At 35.8% G+C, this 21801-nt stretch overlaps 1 protein-coding gene across 2 annotated transcripts; it reads left to right on the top strand.

The window, feature by feature from the left end:
• The first annotated feature begins 1995 nt into the window (after positions 1–1995).
• On the top strand, positions 1996–21275 carry LOC127948538 (MHC class II transactivator). Of its 2 annotated transcripts, none has more exons than XM_052545018.1 (20): positions 1996–2456; positions 8939–8989; positions 9098–9151; positions 9240–9266; positions 9441–9518; positions 9606–9644; positions 9983–10117; positions 10205–10297; positions 10388–10447; positions 10540–10659; positions 13449–13520; positions 13607–15290; positions 16022–16201; positions 16336–16401; positions 16505–16585; positions 16702–16785; positions 16915–16998; positions 17782–17865; positions 18074–18157; positions 20048–21275. In XM_052545018.1, exons 1-20 carry the CDS (start codon positions 2168–2170, stop codon positions 20121–20123), a joined length of 3441 nt encoding a protein of 1146 aa, XP_052400978.1. In that variant the 5' UTR covers positions 1996–2167; the 3' UTR covers positions 20124–21275. The 2 variants fall into 2 exon arrangements, with proteins under 2 accessions (XP_052400978.1, XP_052400981.1); XM_052545021.1 differs by lacking the exon at positions 1996–2456 and adding an exon at positions 8401–8591 and having other exon boundaries at positions 20048–21272.
• The last annotated feature ends 526 nt before the right edge of the window (positions 21276–21801 follow it).

Genomic DNA, 21801 nt, shown 5'->3' with positions numbered 1-21801 from the left:
CTTCAGAGTCTTAATATTATTCTTCAGATAATATTCATAGTGCTACTATTACTTAATCAAAGGTTCAGGGGAATTCCATTTTCACAAAGGCGTTGTCTGCCAGAGCAAAGATTTATTGCGAGTCACTGGGAAGTATTTTAGGATCTTTATACAAGAACAAATAAATGTTTCTGGGCTGCAACCGAAAGCAAAGTCTGCTGCATTAAGAACATTGTAGTAGTGTTTCAGTTTACTCTTGGCAGCAAAACACACTTTCATTATCAGACGAGCCGTTGGCACAGCTTACCCCGAAGCATCTGAAACACTGATAACAGTTGCCATTTGGGACTAAATAATTGACATTTATGAATTAAATACTCCTTACAGCTGCTTCATCACATTTCATTTATGGTATTGGTGGTAGGGGTTGGGATTTGTTCATTGTATTTATACAGGGCCGTCGCTAGTGGGCTGAAAGGTGTTGACGATTAGGGGCCCACGTCTGAGGTGGTCCCAGGTGATCTCAACCAAGAGTCTGAGGGCCATCCTAAAAAGAGCTTAAGACAGTTGACAGGCCACTGCTGCGCATAGCCACAAAAGCTTATCATTTGCACGTGTTTTGACAGACTGGCCAATTTAAACCTTTAAAAGTGTTTAAAGCATTCAAACACAAGATGCATAAAAACTGAGTAACGTACACGCGCGCGCAGAGAGCCACGTCTCATGGACAGCAACACCGAACCGAGCTCTCTCCTTCACGTCCTCCTGCACCTGAACAAACAAATACAAATCACAGTTTAAACATGCAAACAGAAAAAGATGTAAAAGAGCCTGCTTCAGAAGCTGCCCACGCGGTGCTCTGTGCGCACAACACCGAAATTTGCCTCTTCTTGTTCTTGTACTGACAAATACTTACAAAATTATGTCAAAAATACCCGTCTCGGAGATTATCCTCTAGAGAGGGGGAAAAAAACCTGTCGGTTATGTCTTAAAGAGTGGAGAAAAAAATCGCCAATGTTTCATTATATTGTGGATTGATTGTCTCTTAAAGTGACCGCGCTTAATTTACTAGCTGCTGTCGAAAATCACTCACTGCTCTTGACTGAATTACTTTGTAGTTTTAACAAGAATTATTCCACAGTCAAACCAAAAATTCAGACACCAGATATAATCTTTTTTTTTTACTAGTGGGTGAATGGCACTATAGTTTATGTAGTATATAAAAATAAAGTAAACTGTGACGTATATTATACCTAAAAATTCTTCATAGTTGACCACCAGTAAAATTGATTACAAAATTTAATTAATAATAAAAAAAAATGGGATCAAAAATTATTCAGACACTTTGACCTCACCATGTTTTGCCAAGTGTTTTTTCTTTAATTGCTAATGCAACCTTTTCACAACACAGACTGAACAAAATTAAGCATTGCTTGATAACTGGTCAACAAAGTGTCGATAGTTGTGTAAAAACTTTCATACAGTGGTCTGAATTTTTGGTTGATTGTAATTCATTACATAACTTTCTATCAAAGTTATCTGACATTATCAAGATAGATCTGTTAACTCTTGTCATATTTTGTTACCATTATCTAAACTATAGCAAATCAACTGTGATAATGTAAAAAATGTTGAAGGTGTCTGAATACATTTTGGTTTGACTACATTTAATTTTTACAGTGAAGACTATGCAGTGCTATTTTACATTTGATTAAGTTTCTGTACCTGGACACCTACAAACTTGAAAAAACTTAAACATTGTCTAAATAGCACAAATACCTATACAGAATTAACATACAGTTAAACAAAAAAGTTTCAAACATGGCCCACTGGTACAACTTGCACTGAGCCCCTGCAGACCCCAGCTATAGCCCTGTATTTATATCTAATCTCTTCCATATTAATTCGTAGTAACAAAGGAGAAGTGAGATGGAGATGTGGTCTCTTGATTTGTCCATGCACAGCACAGGCGCCTTTAGTTTTCTTCTGGAAAAAGTACATGCGAAACTGTCCTCACCTGACCTTGGTCAAACTGGCTGTCCTTAAACACAGCATAGTATAAAGCAGACATAGGAATCTGAGAGGGGATTTTTTTTTCATCCAGGAACAAACGCATAGATAATTGGCTTTAGTTTGACAATGAGGAAATGAAGTATTGAAATAAGTGTCTCGCGGCTGCTGTGCAGTCATGGTTCCGTTTGAGTACGTACTGTCTCAGGTGAGAAAAGCTCTACAGGTCAGCCCTAGCCTTCTGCACGAGCTTCTGAGAGAGCTGCACGAGGCCAACGTCTTCTCCACCCAGTATTACCAGTCTCTCTACAAGGATGGTGAAGATGGAGAGTGTTTGCGTGACCTTTTTTATAATGATCCAGAAGATCTGGCCAGAAGACTCACTTTACCTGTCTGGCAAAACTGGGGCATTAGTCAAGGCATCCTGGATTCAGTACTCTCCAAAGAGAAGGATATGGTTCCTTCTGGTAAGTTAAATAGTTATCTTTAAATATTTGTATCTACACTTTCTATGTCTACTCAATGTTTATTTTTTATATTTCGTCCCTGTGGAATTATAAGGTTCTATCTGACATTTCTGTCAAAATTGAGTTAGTCACATATTCTTATTCTGTGTCAATTTATTTACATTGGGATAGATTTTTTAACGTTGTGTGCATTATGGGACTTTTTATTTAAAAACAATAAGGTTCTATCTACACAGTCGAATGGAACACAAAAACTCTCAAAACTACTCGGAATGCAGATAGAACCTTATGATTCCAAGGGACCATTTTGCACTACATTTAAAAAAAATAAAATAATAAAGGTTCTTTATTGGCATTTATTGTACTGTGAAGAACCTTAGTCAGTCATTGAAGCTTTCCATTAAAAAAATATATATATATATATATATATATATATATATATATATATATATATATTTATAGTGACAAAAGCTTCTTAAGATTGTTAAATTGTTTTCACTCTAAGAAAAATGGTTCTTCTAAGAATTCTTCACTGAAATGTTCTTTCGCTACTAAACCCCAGAATGGCCATAGAATGAATAAATAATAATAATAAATTATAAAAATAGTGGTTAAGTGACAATGTATAGTGCTGCTTAAGTGAGAAATAAATTAACATTTAGCTTTTCAAATAACAATATGAGGATACGAGTTATTTAATAGTATATATATATTGTGTGGTCGATTTGTTTGGTTGGGCAGGCGGGGTCCTGTAGCTAATTTTACACAATGATTTGAATTTTTTCTAATTTTTAAACATTGATATTTAATGAAAAAGCTTTATTAAATGAACTATAATTTAGGCTGTTTTCCTTCTGGGGGAATTTTGGTCAATACTGATAAATTATATTTTGCTGAATGTGTTAGTACTGGCACCTTGGCTGGTTTAAGCTTGGAATGGATAAATAAATAGGACAATGTGGCGAGTGGGGCTGGGCCGAGAGCCGTGGGAACGGAGGAGGCCGGTGGAGTGATTGGAAATGAGTGACAACTGCTCTACTCACTGGTCACAGACAATAAAACACTCAGTAGGTGGCAGCAAGTCCCTGTTTTAATAAGTAACTAATTGAATCATTCAAATCAAACGATTCGTTCAAAATGTCTGATTCAATTAGAAACAAAAGAGTCCATGGGCTGTGGTCGAAATGCATCATCATACTATTACTATTTCTGCAGTATGCAGTATGCTATGTATTCTGTGCTTAGTATGCACATTTTCTGTATGCATGGAATACCTTGATTACCTATATTTGACAGAATCTGCTAAATATAACTCTGAAACACTAAAATTAGTACAAAAACTGTGTTAGGAATGGCATACTACAACTCTTACTATGTATGCTAGGAATAGAATGTGAATTTTCTGTATGAATGGAATGCCAAGATTACCTCCTACATTTGTTGAAATTTGATGATTGCATCTGAAAACACTGCATGGAATACTGTTTCCCAGAATGCTACGTGCTTCATGTGGTCTTGTTTATCTTCAGTGTCATCTTCAAAAGCATGAGTTACTTTAGTGGAGGCTGGGAATAGTAATTATAAATGTAACACTAGCTACATATTATATACACATACATGTAAACTACAAATTATGTATCTAAAAATAAAATCGTTTGTAGAACATAAATTCTACTTTTAATGCACGACGTCACCTTTAACTCTACAGTAGGCTACTGAATTATTTAATGATATATTAATTAATAATATTGGAATATTGGAATATTGGATATATATATATATGTATATGTGTATATGTATATGTATATGTATATATATATATATATATATATATATATATATATATATATATATATATATATATATATATATATATATATATATATATATGTATATATATGTATATATATGTATATATATATGTATGTATATATATATGTATGTATATATATATATATGTATGTATATATATATATATGTATGTATATATATATGTATGTATATATATATGTATGTATGTATATATATATATGTATATATATATATATATAGGCTATATAGGTGTATATATATATATATAGGCTATATAGGTGTATATATATATATATATATATATGTATACGTATATACATATATATAAATATTTCAATTACACAAACAGAATTCAATTTCGCTGTAAAGCAACTCTTAAAAGAAACGGAGTGTATAAGGACGAATAGACCAGTTGGCACAGATTTTAACTCCGCCCACCGATGCCAGCCTGTGGTAAACGGCACTGCAAAGAACGCACGTGTATCTGTATCAGTGGCGCAGTAAGAAAAAGATGCATGTGAGGTGTGTGAGAACCGATCGACCCGAAACTCGTGCTTCTCCTTTTCCCATCACACACCAGATCAGAAGGGCATTTGTTTTCAATAGAAATAAAGTAAATATTTCAAAAGTGAAAGTAAAACGCCTCATTAATAATAGGCTACAGTGTTATTAGGTATAGCCCTGGCTTAGCTGGTGTAGAGGAGGAGGTTTTTGTTCCAATAAAGTGGCATGACACTCATCTGATAAAATTTATGTTTATGATAATCTACACTCAATATGATATTGCATAGGCTACTGTTTTATAATGTACTACAGTACTGAAGTATAAATATCTGCCCCCTAACTATAGACTATTTACACACCTGTTGATAAAGAAAATGCTGATATTTTTATGTAAACAGAATTTATCATTATTAGCAAATGTAACTCAAATATATCGCTTTTTCCGACAGCTTAGTGTTGATTTAGTTTTGTCCAAATGTAAGGTCTACCAATTATGAATTGAGTTAACTTGGGCGATGTAACATTGTTGTTTACTATGATGAAGCTTTATTTAAAAGACTTTAAGACTTTATTTATTAATATCTGCACATTATTCACAGCATATCCTGAAGTGTTTGACACAATATGCCCCACAGTTGCCATTTTGGCAAAAAAATTACATGCCTTTATAAATGAAGAATTTGCCAACTTGCACTCTAAAAAAATCTGTAAAAGTAGAGCTCAATGTAGTACTGTATTAATATGAAGAAATTTTCAGTATTAATTAAACCGTATTTACTGTGTCTTTTACATTTTGATTTGGTCCTTTACAATTTGTAACTGCAATCACAAATCACAAAGCTATCGAGAGAATGTGTCACATATAAGGAACTTTCTCTGAATTACTTGTATTTATTTATTTTTACAGGTGTTTTTCCTGTATTTTTAATTTTGCTCTGTGTTGTGTTTTAGGGTTAACAGAATTGTCTGTAAAATAAATGCATAATGTCCTGACAGAAAATTATCATTTACATATTTTTTGTGTGTTTATATTACATAGTGTAACGTGGTCATCTTCTGCCATTTAAAATGTACTTAGCACAACATTTTTAGGATTAAAATTATGATCACTTTCTCATGCATATTTCTCAGTCACAGACAGCAGCACATTATTGACATTATTCAAGATGTTCATTCTCACAGACCCCGGTCTCAGCACAGATTGCCAGTGTAAAGTAGTTAAAATTTCTTAGTTATGATAAACTGAGAAAAATGCTTGATCATTTTCAATGAATAATAATTCAGTTAAAGAAATAGGTAAACCATATGAAAGATATAACAACAACATAAATATATATATATATTTTCTCTGCTCCGGTCACTTGTCAGAGCAGAAGGAAAAATGAATGGGGCAAAATAAAGTCACATTCTTGAAGAAAATCTGCTGCCCTCTGCCAGAAAGTTGTCGATGAGAAGAAGGTTTACCCTCCAACAAGACAAAGACCCAAAGCACACAGCAAAACTGAGCACACAGTGGTTGAAGGAGAAAAAGGTGATGTGCCTTTCTTGGCCTGATCTAAACCTAGACTTTAAAAACTGTGTCCAACTTCATATCAGGCTGCAAAGCAATGAAATGTGATAATTTTAAAGAGGCTGGGGGGAGGTGATTAATTCTTTTCTATACCCACTGTAGATTAGTTTATTTCTTCATGGGAACAGATTTAACAGAACAAATTTAGCATTACATCATTTGTTCACCAATGGATCATATACAGTGAAGTGTGAACAGGTGACAATAAACAATAATCCACACATAGGTAATCTCCATTCCATCAATTTACTGTTCAATGAAATTGAAAAGGCATTTAACTTTTATACGTTTACTTTTGTCCAAAATGCCAGACAATAATCCATAAAAATCCATAATAATAATCTTGAGTTCCTCCTATTGCCCTCTAACATCAAAAGTTTCCTACATATTTGTTTAGGACTGTTTTGAATTGTTGTAACTTGTAAACAGTGCTTGAGATGTGCATATGTCTCTCCTGAATCAGACGAGACGACTTCTTCAATGGAGATGCAATAATGTTATGGATAGAGAAGTCATAATTTAGCCTGTAACAATGTCTGTTAGTTAAGAACATCTTAATGATGGATTAATTTATTAAGATCACACGGCTATCTGCTTCATTTTTTGGCGAACTATTCATTTAACCCTTTGCACAAAGAATGAATGACATCACTGCACAGCAAGAGGGTGTGAATTAACGTTTAAAACAACCTTGCAGCTTACTAGGCCTGATGTGAAACTCTCAAATGTAAATGTAAAAACTGTCCACATTTACTTTAAATGCTTAATATTGCTATGTGTTGCAGCTCTCAGCCCACAAGGCAGTAGCACTGCCTGACAGGATGCACCTGTAATTAGATCTCTCACAGATACTAGATTCTGAAGGTTTTTTCTTCCAAGGGGACTGTTGATCAACAAAGAGAACACTGAAAGATGTCAGGGTCAAACCCAAAAGCAGTCACTAAGACTTTTAATGGTAGACACCCTCCCCCAGTATAACATATGACTTGACTGTGAGATATTGGCAAATTACAAATCCCAAATGACACACTATACACTATAGGTTTATACATTACTTACACTACATACACTTATACATTAGTCTGCACTATGTACTCAACCATATAGGCTAGTACATTAATTATATATGGTTATTTTGTCATTCAGCATTAGAGTCTGACAGCCCCTCCCCCTTTTGTATGTAAATAAAGCTGTTGCAGTTAAGTGCATGAAGAGTCCAACATTTCACAAAGGGGGAATTTTTGTGTTTGTTTGTTTGTTTTGGCAGTGCGTCAGCCGGTTATTTAAAGAGCACTTTTTATTTTTTGAATTTTCAGTGTGAACGCACCGCGACTTGGGACACACTTATTGTATGGTAAATAAACATAAATGTGATGTCACCTGCAAACCAGGCCAGTTGGCAAGGCAATGTATTGTATGGGCAAGTGTTAAAACAAAACTCAAATATTACAAAGTACTTGTCATACCATCCTAGAACAATATATATTTTTTTAATTTTAGAAGGAGGAGAGCATGTTTCTGGAGCTGGGAACTTCACTGTAAATGACTTGATTTAGGATTTGCAGATTGTTGTTTACTTTTTGGCTGGTTTGTTTTGAAAAAAGTCAGACATTACATTACAGAAGCATAACTAACGTATTACATAAAACCAGTATGTTGAAAAAACTGGACACAATAGACATGGAAAATACCTGTCACTCCTGGGCAGTGCACAGGAGTGCCAAGCTTGTAAAATATGGGTCAACATTAATTGCTTTGTTTCACCTTCTTAAAAAAAATACTACAGTAAGAGTTCCTTATATTATAATATATCAATATATATATATATATATATATATATATATATATATATATATATATATATATATATATATATATATATATATATAAAAAATAAAAAATGAATAAGATATTTGCAAATAAAGGCTGAGTCATTTCATTATCTCCATCATCTCAGAAAATTCAAAATGATCAACAGGATGCAGAATGTATGTCCTGAGAGAAAGGGTTTGCCTAACGACCTCGGCTGGTTTGGTATTCACCGAGCAAACCAACTCCCTTCAATACTGAAAGTAAAAGCAAGCAGTGAAGGTCTAGCCAGTTTTGGTGATTACCAGACAGTGCCTGAGCCTGTGTAATCTGAGGACACGTCGAGCGATTATTACAGTAAAAAGCTTTTTTTTGCTTCACAACTTTATTGTAATGGAGTAATAATACTTCAGTAAACATGGACCATTTCTTTGAAACAGGTAATATACAAAGATATTTTAATTTATTCGCAAGTTTTATATTTGTTGTGCGTTTTGCGTCATAACCCAAAACTATTTTACTTTGATGGTGCAAAAAAACTAGCAATTTATATAAAATCTGCAAAATAAAAATATAATTTGAAAAGTCAGACATGCGTTTTTATATCAGAAACGGACTTTTCCCGTCGTGTTGTTTTATCTTTTCACAGAAAGAGCGCGCGCGTGCTCCACAGCATCTTGCGCGTCCACGCTAAGCGGTTATTAATAGCCTACTACACGATTTCCCTGTGGCACATTTATGTCTTGAATAAAATTAATACAATATAATGTGTAAATGTGTTTAACAGATGCTGAAATGCAAGACATTGTCGTAGACCTGATGTCTGATCTTTTACCTGGTGAGTGTGCAGTAGCCTACTTGTTTAAACGTGGTAAACAAGTGTAGCACTGTATTTGGCATTTGAGTTTTCAAATGAGAGATTTACATTTTGTTATTATTTTCACAGACAGTGTCTTCTTTGAATGTCTCAACTCACTTGAGTCTATTGAAGAAGATTTCGGTGAGTATCATCCATTGCCCTAATTATTGCATAACAGTGTCATGTAAATGCCATGAAGGCTGTGAATAATTTCCTTGTGTCTTGGCAGATCCCAAATGCTTTGATAACTTTTCAGGTAAGACTTAGTAAAATAATATAATTTGAATAGAATCGATTCTCGAATAATGTTATGATATTAACATTTGTGAAGTTGAAGGGAAACAAGTGCATTTGCATATCACACTGTTTTTTCAAAATATAAAGTGTATTTAATTTAGTAAATCTTTCACATCTGCACTGCTAACAACAGTTGACACGGACAGAACCTCCACGCCAATACCAGAAAAGGCTTCTTTTCCAGGTGAAGTGCAAAGCAGAAAGCGAAAAGGTAATGCAGTTTTCTCTTAGATGTTCTCTAATAAAATATCTGCATTGAATTCAGTAAGTAAGAGGTGTGTTTTCTGTCTGTCAACAGTTGATGCAACTTCAGACAGTTACTGCAGCAACAAAAAAGGTAATTTAAAAATCGCAATGTAACACTGACAACATTATTGTAGGTGGTTTAGTGGTGGAAACCCTATGTACCACGGTGTATTATTTGCTTCCCAAAAAGTAGTTTTAAACAATATCATTTTTGTTTGACTTCTCTTTGTAAGTAACTCATTTCTGAAAGAAAAAAAAATGTTTTATAGAACTCTCTACTTATTTAAAAAAGGAAAGAAACATATTTGTTATAACTGAGACTCTCAAAAAAAAAAAAAAAAATAATAAATAACTGAGACTCTCAGTCTAATAAAACTAAAACAGATCAAGTAATAAAGTAAAACAGAAAGCCAAATGTCTGTATTGCAGCAACTGCGTGGCCTGAAAGTCCCTCAAACGGAAGGCCAGCCACCATTACCCCTGAGAGTAGCTTCCATCTGAGCTCAAACCAGCTCCAGCATGTGTTACCCTTCCCTTTCAGTCCCACTCTTCTGCCCCCTAGTGGTAAGTAGCTGTTTTCATGTAGTATTTGCATTTCAAGAAACTAGGTCTTGGCTTTGAGCTCTGACTATGAGTCTCTGAATTTCTCAGGAGGTTCACCACTACAATTCATCCAGCCCATCGGCCCTTATACTGCGCCTCTAATTGGCACTGTGGTTCCATCAGGGACTACGTATGTGATTGGTGAGGTCACTGTAAAAGCATCATTAAACATTTGCATGTACCTGCATCTTCTTTTAATGTTGTGCACTGTATCTCTAATTTCACATTCAGTATCTGCAGTGTCGCCCCAGTGTGTGAGTCCAGGCACTCAAATAATTCCTCTTTCACCTGGTAAGTTAAAAAGAAGATGGTCACAGATGTTATTATGCATTTTAGGATTAGCAGTATTGTAGTGTGTGTTAACTGAAATCTTCCTCTTCCAGCCGATGGTGCAGTTGCCCCGAAAGAGCTCACTGTTTCCGAACTTCCAGTTGGCTCATTTTCAGACAGTGCATGCCAGGGTTTGCCACCAGTATCTGTAGACACACTGTCCCCTACAAAAGGTGAGCTCAGGGTTTGATGACAGTAAATATGTGTCTGTGCTAGATTTGATCATAATGTACATATGTATAAAGGATACAAGGTCTACAAACTTTAGAATCTGTTCAAAAAAAAAAAAAAATTATTTTCAGTGTCTAAATTGTTAGAGTATGTCATTTCTGCAGCACTAGCATTATTAGACAGAATAGTAAAGATAATGGCAGATTTGTACAGAGCCCTTAATGAGACAAAAGTATGAGATCAGAAAAATTATATTTGGAATAAATACTATTCATATTTCAATGCTTTTCAGTTTGCTTGCAAAACATTTGTGTTTTCTGGCAAAACTATTGTGTTCCTATAATATATAAATATTAAATCAGTTATGACTCTACTTAATTGAGAATAATATACTGGATCCTGTTAAGTCTGGTTTCAGATCTTAGCGTAGCTTTTAAAAGTAGTAAATTACTTTTTACTGTTTGTGGATCCTGGAAATTGTGCCATTTTGGTTTTCTTGGACTTAAGTGCAGCTTTCAGTAGAGGGGATCACTGCGTTCTTTTAAACAGTTTAAAAACTGAGGTTGGTATCTGTAATTCAGCCTTAGAGAGGTTTGTGTCCTGTTTTACTAAGAGGAGTTTCTCTGGAGATAGGTCAGTTTAATTAATTGCCTGCTTATGTTATGTGTGGTAGTGCCTCACGGCTCCATTTTGGGACAGATTTTATTCGTCTTATACATGCTCCCTCTCTGCTACATTTATGAAACTCACAAGGTTCCACATCACATCACATCACAACCGATTACTGTAATCATGCCGATAAAACCTGGGTCAAAGTCCTTATCTGATTTACTAGCTTGTGTAAATGAGATCAAAATTTCGGTGGGTGATAATTTTCTTACGTTAAATGAAAATAAGACTGAAGTCAATTTATTTGGCTTCCCTCATTTGTTAGATGGCCTGACCTCTAATTTAGGACCGTTGCAAGGAAATATCTGCACTCATGTAAAGAACTCAGGTGTTGTTTTTGATTCAAAGTTAAAATTCAACTAGAAAATAAGTTCTGTTGTTAGAGACAATTTTTTTATTCCAGCTTAAGGGTTCACACAAATTTAAATCTTTCTTATCTTTTCTTATCTAGAGACAATCATTCATGCCTTCATTTCAATGATGCTTTATTACTGTAAGCTTTATATGCACGTATCAAACAGTTTTCCTTCTCATGCTTGCAACTGGTTCAAAACGCTGCAGTTTGTTTTTTAATTGGGAAGAAATGAGTGAGCATATTGCCGCCATTTTAGCACATTTACACTATCTTAAATTTAGAATTGATAACAAGGTTTTAACTTTTGTATTTAAAGCACTGCACATAGGGGTGGGCAATGTGACCAAAATCTTATAAAATGATGTGGGTAATTTTATTTCACAGTAACAATAATATTATTAGCCTAAATTAAAAAAAACTAAAACAAATCAAGCTCACTGAAGACAAGGAAACTAATTACAGGTAATAGGACAAGAAACTACAGTAGAACAAATAAATAAGGAACACTACATACATTGTATAAATTAATCAAATGTATGAAAACGCAGCACATTTCTCACTCTGTAAATTAAATATAAATCATTTCTTTCATATAGTGAAATGAGTTCTCTTTCGCTGCTGATTGCATTTCAATTGCTTAAAGTTACTTGTTCTTAAACCGCAATGCTTAAAATCGCTTGCAAACAATACGTTTTCGCAGCACAGCTACGTCACATGGACATGTACTAGCGATAGAGACGATCTCTAGAGACCAAAATCTCTACCGGCTGACAAATTTGTCCTCGTGTCTCGTGTCTCCCGGTATATCGCTCACCGTTACCTGCACTGTGGGCTCCAGCTTACCTTTGAGACCTTACTTATCCCTACTTCCCCCAGAGATCTCTTAGATCATCCTCTGATGAACTATTAACTATCCCATTGTCCCGCTTGAAAACTAAGGGTGACAGAGTCTTTTCTGTATTAGCCCCAATGCTGTGGAATGTGTTGCCTCAATCTGTTAGATTAGCTGCGTCTTTATCTGTGTTCAGAACATCTCTGAAAATGTATCTCTTTTCTCAACCCTGTTTTTAACTTAGCTATGTTAGTCTCAGTGAGTTAAATTCGTAGTTTTAATTTTTATTTGGTTTCATGATTTAAAGGGATAGTTCACCCAGAAATGAAGATTCTGTCGTTTTTTACTCACCCTCACGCCGTTCCAAACCTGTATGATCATATCATAAAACCATATAAAAAAATAAAATTGCGAAACCTCTCGTCTTGTAAAGGTTTGATTTGAATTCTTTAATATTGTATGACTTTTATCGCTGCACCTTGGTCAGCATTTATTTTAAGGCGCTATATAGATAAAAATGACCTAGACCTTGTCCTTCTTATTCAGTTATTTGATCTTAATATGACACATGCGGTGACTAAAGTTTAATTATTTTGTTTTGTTTTTTAAATTCTGAATTATCTAATTATTTAAGACATTACATAAGAGAGATAACACATTATCAGTTAAGTGAGCATGATCTCAAAATGGCTGTCAGCCTAATAAACCTTCCATGTGTACAGATTCAATCTGGGATTGTTTTACTCCAAGCCTGTTTTGTTTTTGTTTGTTTTTTTTAGGAAAATGAATATTCTTTGTAAACAGAGAAACTGTGTCATTTTACAATTTACCAAGTGTTATCATATTACATTTTTATGGTAGTTCTGTACATATATATTCAATTCTGAACACAAGTTAATCGTCACATGACTGCTTGTTTGTTTTTCAAATTACAGAAGGAAACGCACAGAAAAACTATGATTCCACACCTCCAAAAACTGAAAGGAAAATCCGCCCAGAAGCACCAGGTGAGAAACCAATTTAATCATTTAGCTTGTTAAGCTTGAATTACTTCATTAGACTATGTGAAACATGATAAATGTTTGCTTTACAGAATGTGTTAAGGAGTACATACATCACATCAAATCATACATGAGAGATGTCTGCTGCTCTATGCGTGAGGGAATGGAAATGGAGTCACACTATGTGGACGCGCATCCGGTACAGAGGAAACTCCTTATAAAATCCGGCAAGAATGCAAATAAGTGTTTGGAGAAAGAACTGGTCGTCCTTAGTAATTCAGAGCGAAAGAAAGCGAAGCTAGACCGAAGCCAGTTGTTTCATAACAGTGATTCCAAACTAAAACAGTCAGTCGCTCTCCTGGGAAAAGCCGGAGTGGGGAAAACCACATTCATTCAGCGTTTATGCCTGGACTGGGCAAGCGGCAGCATGCCTCAATTTCAGTTTGTTTTTTTGTTGAACTGTCAACTTTTAGACCTCACGCAATCTAACTACAGCTTGAAAAGTTTACTGTTGGATTTGTCTATGTCTCCTCGCTGCGAGGACTCAGACTCTGTGTTCAAACACGTTCTGTCCTGCCCTGATGAAGTTCTCATTATCTTCGACAGCTTCGATCGCATTAAAGACTTTGAGGGGCTTCTCCAATCCCCTGCTAAATCACACACAAACACTAAATACACCATCAAACAGCTTTTTTCAGGTTTGTTCCAAAAGGAAATCCTCTCGGGCTGCACGCTCCTCATTGCCACGAGGCCTAAAGATGTTTTAAATCAGGTGCTGCGAAAAATGGACAGCCTTTTGGAGCTTTGTGGCTTCTCTCCTCAGGACATCGAGTTGTATACGTCAAAATATTTTGGGGATTCCTCCCTCCAAGAAAGTGCACTTAAACAGATTAAGAATCACAGATACATATCCAGTTTATGCTCCAACCCGTTACTTTGTTCGACTATCTGCTTCCTTCTCGAGCACCAAGACAGCTGCAATGATGATTTGCCTTCAACCCTCACAGACTTGTACCAAAGAGCGACCTCAAAGCATCTGCAACTAGCTAGCCTTGAAAATAACTCACTGTGTAAAAATAGAAGACAGCTGGACATCCCACAGTTGTGCAAAATGGCATGGGAGGGACTCGAGAATCATGATTCACGTGTAAACCCTGCCAGTTGCACAGAGCTGCTGGACTGCGCTCTTAAAAGTGGCATACTTGCATCCTACAAAACATCTGAGTGCCAGGAAAACCACTTTGTGGACCTTTTCACTCAGAACCTCCTGAGCGCTGTGCACCTGGTACAGTCTGAACAGGTGAGCGAAAAAATGGTGGTGGCAAACAGCGTAGTCCTTCAGAAAAAACGAAAGGTTCAGGGAGAGTCGCAGGACGTGCTGCACAGGTTTGTCACGGGCTTGGTCTTCCGGAAGGCTGCTGATGGAGTCAGCATTCTGGACGGCAGTGTCAACATAAAAGCCAAAAGAAAGGCTATCGAAACCCATCTGGAGAGCATGAAGCCTAATGATTTGGTTCCTGCCAGGTTACTAGAACTGTTTCATTGTGTTTACGAGACCAGCAGTGCCAAATTTGCCAAACTGCTGTTGAAGAACCTGCCTGACAATCTGTCATTCTATGGGACGCAGCTTTGCCCGTCGGACGTGTATGTTATATGCCATCTCCTTCAATATGCCAGCGCATTGAAGCGGACCTTCTCCATTAACCTGCAAGATACATGCATTCCCATCTGTGGCCTGAAAGAGCTTGTGGGACTCGAGTGTATCAAATCATTCTGGTGAGAAGTTGTCAAAAGACATTGCTCAGTGAAAAGTTGAACTAAAAATGAAAATTCTGTCATCATTTAATCACCCTAACATATTTTAAATGCAAAATGCTATAATTTAAAAAAAAATAATTACCATGCAGTTACAGTGAATGGAAACTGAAGCTTCAAAAAGATGTAAAGGCATAAAAGTACCATGAAAGTAGTGTGATGAACGGTTAAATATTATAAGTTATTCACTGAACAAACGATTAATTTTAAAAGATTTGACTCAAAAGACTGATTAATTAACGAACCAGATCAAATGATTCAAAATAATGATTCATTCAAGAATCATACATTGATGAATGAATCATCCATTTGAATATTTTTTTCTGATTAACAAAACACACAGATTAATTGGATTCACTTTTCACTGCTTTTTTCATGAACATGTCAAGATGTCAAGAATGTCAGTGAATAACGCCAAACGAATACTGATGATTTTGTAAATTGGGCACAAGTTGTATTTACTACTTTTATGATAATTTGTGTCCTTTAGAAACCCCTTTTTGAAATATAACTGCATGGAATAAGCGTGGAAAACATTTCTGAGAAGCAGAGAAGCAAGGTAGTTTGGAACAACATGAGGATGAATAAATAACAGAATTTTCATTTTTGAATGAACTGTTGCTTTAAGCATAAGGTTTTCATTTATATTTCACGGTGTGTATTTACTATATTATTATTCGTTTTCCCATTAGGGCACACACAGCAGACACCATTGGCTTATGGGAGGACTTGCATCAAAACAATGATGAACTGAACTTGAAAAGTGCCATTGAGAAATTCACCTTGCACCCATTCAAGGCAACACAAGGATATCACATAGAGAGCCTGCCTGTACTTGTCCAAATTCACAGACAGAAGAAGTTACCGATGAGGTACAGCATCAATTTTGTCTTTGATTGGAAGACTGATGACTTTTAACTGAATGATGCCATTCCCATTCATGCTTTTCACTTCAAATTGTAGCATAAAATGATGCTGTTGATAAGATATATGATTGTACTTTCAGTGAATTTGTGTCTGCACTGGATGAAGGTGTACCAGCTCTCCGACATCTTCAGAGACTGGAGTTTGAGTGAGTAAATCTCACTCTTATCTTGTCCTAATATCGTTTCCTGTTTCCGTTTCCTCTGTATGCTCGTTGTATTTATTATATGTGGTGGTGTTCTGCATTGCAGGCTCGGAGTCCAGAACGGTCCTGAACTTTTCCCTAAACTCATAGAGGTCCTGCCTTCTCTGCAGTCTCTCCAACATCTGGAGTGAGTTTTCTGTGGTGGATATCATATGTTTTCATGACTATGTTTAGACTGGGGGAAAAAAAAACTTTAATATTTTAAGATTTACAATTGTTCTTGATTCTTTGTTTGTCTTTCAGCCTTGAGAAAAACCAAATAGGAGACTCTGGCACTGAGAAACTTGCTGGCGTTTTACATTTTTTGGAATGTCTGAAATTGCTAAAGTAAGTTTTGAAACATTTATGCGTTTAAATATCACACTTAATAGCCTCTGGAAAACTTTCCAAGGTAATTACAACTTGTAAAGGAACAACTGTGTCACAGCTGAACTGTCCAATGTTCCCACTTTACAGTCTGTCTCAAAACCACATTGGAGATGTTGGAGTGGAGAAACTGGCTAAAGCTTTGGCATCAGTCCCTTCTCTACAGAGTCTCAGGTACAGACACCCGGTTATATTATATATATATATATATATATATATATATATATATATATATATATATATAATGAACAAAATTATAAACACAACACTTCTGTTTTTGCCCCATTTTTCATGAGCTGAACTCAAAGATCTAATACTTTTTCTATGTACACAAAAGGGCTGTTTCTCTCAAATATTGTTCACAAATCTGTCTGAATCTGTGTTAGTGAGCACTTCTCCTTTGAGGAGATAGTCCATCCACCTCACAGGTGTGGCATCTCTGTGCATTCAAAATGCCATCAATAAAATGCACCCATGATGCCACCATGGGCCACTCGATCCACAATGTTGATATCAGCAAACCGCTCACCCACACATACACGCTGCCTGTCTTCTGCCCTGTACAGTGAAAACTGGGATTCATCTGTGAAGAGAACACCTCTCAAAAGTGCATTTTTCAGTGTCATTTTATTGTGGCCAGCCTAAGGCACACCTGTGCAATAATCATGCTGTCTAACCAGCATCTTGATATGCCACACCTGTGAGGTGGATGGACTATCTCCGCAAAGGAGAAGTGCTCACTAACACTGATTTAGACAAATTTGTGAACAATATTTGAGCGAAATAGGCCTTTTGTGTACATAGAAAAAGTATTAGAGTTTAGCTCATGAAAAATGGGGGCGAAAACAAAAGTGTTGGGTTTATTATTTTGTTCAGTCTATTTACCATCACTAAGAAAATGTGATTTTTGGAAGTGTTCATAAGACTTTTTTTTTTTTACAATTTCCTAACTTCTAGCCTCTATGGAAATGCAATTGCTGACAGTGGAGCTGAAAATCTGGCCTCGGTTTTACCAAACATGAACTTACTGCAGGACTTGGAGTAAGTATTTATTGTCTTGGGTGAAGTATTTATGTTCTTGTTATATACATTAAAGATGTATATAACAAGAACATTATTTTATTCCATTTTAGTATCTTAGTCATTTTGACAAAACGTTTCTGTTCAATTCTCTTTTAATGGTTGTTTTTGTTATTTTTTAATGTGAGAAATATATTATATCTTTGCATTTCTTGTTATTTACTTTCAGTGTAAAGTTCAACAAGTTCACAGACATTGGAGCTACAAAGCTCAGTGCTGCTCTGAAAAACTGCACAGGAATGAAGTCTCTGGAGTGAGTATCTAATATTTAAAAAAGCATTTACCATCTGTTACATGTTCAAAGATGTTAAACGGGATGATTGCGCAACACTTGCGTGAGTTACTGTTGCTATGAAAGCAAGCAGAAAAAACAACCAGAAAGACCAGACTTCAATAATACAAGACGTTTAATCTTTAGTGAATGCAGTTACCAGGACCAAAACAAAATATAAAAGGTGAAAATATTAATAAAGAATAGAATACAAGAGTGTCGCCAAATTAATTAAACAATCAAAACATAAATACCATAGCTAGTTTACCCAACCTTTAAACTAACTAGCAAAGTAAAATGTAGAAATAAACCCCGAAATCTTCAGCGGATTCGCCGCCTTAGATAAACTATTCTAACTAACAAACATAAATACAACAGTGGCGATCACTCTCCGCCTAGCTAACAATACCAACAAACTGCCTACCGTTGGTTCATGCTGTACATTCCACAATCGGCAGAATAAACTCAGTAGCAACACATTAAATGCGCTAAACAGATTATGTTACACGCACAAACCAATACAACGTCAGAGTTAACAAACACGAAGGAGTATTACTCACATCACAGAGACTAGGCATAACTCAAACATTAACAACAGTTCATGACTTTGGAGCGGAGGAACAGATCAATTCACATGAGCTGGCTGAAATCTGGCGAAAAAACAATCTCTCGTGCTCCTTGTGAATGGGCCTTTTAAATCCAGCAGCGCGCCATCGGATTGGTCCACCAGCTTCTATGATTTGTGTGATAGTAACGACACACCTGCCGACCAACCAATGAGCACCACCTGAAAGTAATGAACACACACACACAAAGACAAATACTACGACCTAAAAGTATGTACTTTTTTTGTGAGGAAAAAGTACATACTTTTGAGTGTGTAGCAAAAGAGTTTGCACGTTCTGGGACATACTTCGATGACGTCATGCAACGTGAACGCCTAGTACGCACCCCACAACTGTTAACGTTTCATTCATTCTTTATGTCCAATAAAATTGTATTTACTATTCCCATCTTTTTTTCTCATCGTTTTTTTTCACGATACATTTTACAATGTGTTCTTCTACCAAGTTGAGGAGTGAAGAAGCAGGGCGGCGGCGTCGTAGAACCAAACGCAGGTCGTTTGTGAGGCGGCTGGTTCTGACGTTCATGTGCAATGTGTGTAACGAAATAAAATACAACTTTAATTTGTTATTAAACCTTTAATAACATTTGAATTCTTACACTTAAAAGCTGAGGGCGCATCTCCGCTGCAGCACCCGGCTGCCATGTTTACATCACCGCAAAGCCATCGCAAAGCTCCTCCCTCCCGCACGCAATGGGTTGTGGGCAATATTAGCACTTAGAGTGTGCATTGATCTGCACTTCAAATTCTAACCGGAAATAGTAGACCATCCGGGTATCTTTGGAATACTCTTTTCAACATACTACGATTTGGAACGTACTAATTCTAGTTTTGCATACTATTTAGCTCGGATGGTATGCAAATTGGGACTCAGCACAAGAGACACAAGTCCACGTGGAACGTAACACATCCTTTTGGACTTCATGTAAAGTAGTGTTCTGAGCCTAGCACATTAGCTTTTACTTGGATAACTTTTTCTTGTAATTAGGTATTAGATACTAGCATTCCAAGACTGAGACAACATTTGAGCTAGTTTAAACAGAAAATAAGAGATCTAAATCTACTGTTTGCTGATACAGTCAGGTGCACAGATTATTAGTTAACATTATAAGTAAATTAAATTATAAGTTATGTTTATTATTAGATTATGCATTAAGTCCGTTATTATTGCAGCATTTAATATCATTAGATAATTTGTCAACTTTTCCTGATATGCAAATGTTCTTGTTTTCCTTCTTCCTCGTTAGGCTGTGGAACGACTGCATTCCATACGGAGTTTTTGAACACCTCCATCTTCAAGATCCACGGATAAGATCACTTTAATGCATTTTGACATTTAAAAACATTTGGTTTTATATATATAAAATCATATTTCATATAGTTAATCAACATTTGTCAACGAAGACACTAAACTGCTTTGAAATGTTGTTTCACTCTCATTGAAATGACTTTACATTTGAATGACATTATGATTGACTTGCACTTTCTGACACTTTTGTGAATATTCTCTGCAGTACTAAATTTATTTTTTTACGATTTTATACTGTACTTTGCTATAAATACAAGTTCTATGAGTCTGCTTTGCAGATTGTGACAGTTTCAGATGTTAGATACATCAAACATTTAGCTGCTTCTGTAACTCAGAATAATTTTGACGTTAGTTAATACTGCTGTTTTGAGTTTCTGTTCAGTTGTGGTTTTCTGGGGCTGAATAAATACATGTATGTACAATAAAATCAAATGCATATAATATATTATATTGTAGGCTTTCTGACCCCAAGACTCAACTCATCTCTGCTGTTCTCCAGATGTGATCCTTGGAGAGTCTTTGGCCACTCAAACTCTCTTCCTCAATGTGCATTAGTTAGATAAAAGACGTTTCTCAACCAGAAGGCTGCATCCTCCAGAAGTAACATTTGTAGGCTGCACACGTCATAAAGATCTTATTTTAGAATATTAACTGTTATAAATTGGACCAATGTTCTTTGTTAAGCATACATTTTTGTAATATGATTATGACATGCGAATGAAATGCTCAGTGAAATAAATAAACCAGGCTTATTTATGCTGCTTTCAAATGCGACTTCCGGAGGATGTAGCCTTCCGTTTGAGGAACATCCATTAACACACATCCTCTTCCAGGCAGATTTGTCACATATTTAGGGCCCGAGCACCGGTGGAGCAAGGACCCTCTTGGAGTTGCTCCATTTATTAATTGGAACTAATAAAAATAAAACAGCGATGGTGGAAATGGGGATTTTCAATGCTTAATCTATTTTCTTATAGCCACTTACTATTTTGTGTTGCTCGACAATCTTGTTCTGCACATCAGAACTATGTTCTTCGGTTTTACTCCTTGTGATGGATGATTACGGAAATTTAACCTTTGTGTTCCTCATATTTATTATACAGTGAAACACAGGAAGTCATGGCTGGACAATCTTGTGTTCCTGGTCCTAAAAATTGTTTAAATATGAATGAGAAAATACTTTAGAGATATTTTACTCATAAGAATGTCTAGGGGTGCCAATAATTGTGGCCAACATGCATTGGAGAGAAACATTTATTTCATAATGTGATTTCCCCCCACTTTCCTTCGTTTTACTTCAAGAAAGGTTCGAATTATGTGATTTTATTTTTTAATTATAGATAAAAAAAATTAATAAAATAAAAAACAATGCACATTTATTTTCACATCTGCCTTTGAACATATTTTCCAAGGGGGCCAAAATTAGTGGAGGGCACTGTATGTATAATTCATGTGGAGTGGAGCAAATCCCAAATTCAGTAGCTCAGAAAATTAGAATATAACTTAAGACCAATACAAAGAAAGGATTTTTAGAAATCTTGGCCAACTAAAAAGTATGAACATGAAAAGTATAAGCATGTACAGCACTCAATACTTATTTGGGGCTCCTTTTTCCTGAATTACTGCAGAAATGCGGTGTGGCATGGAGTCGATCAGTCTGTGGCACTGCTCAGGTGTTATGAGAGCCCAGGT

This window comes from Carassius gibelio, chromosome A3 (assembly GCF_023724105.1).
Source record: "Carassius gibelio isolate Cgi1373 ecotype wild population from Czech Republic chromosome A3, carGib1.2-hapl.c, whole genome shotgun sequence".
Classification (NCBI taxonomy): Eukaryota; Metazoa; Chordata; class Actinopteri; order Cypriniformes; family Cyprinidae; genus Carassius; species Carassius gibelio.
This window is presented reverse-complemented; position numbering and strand designations above follow the sequence as displayed.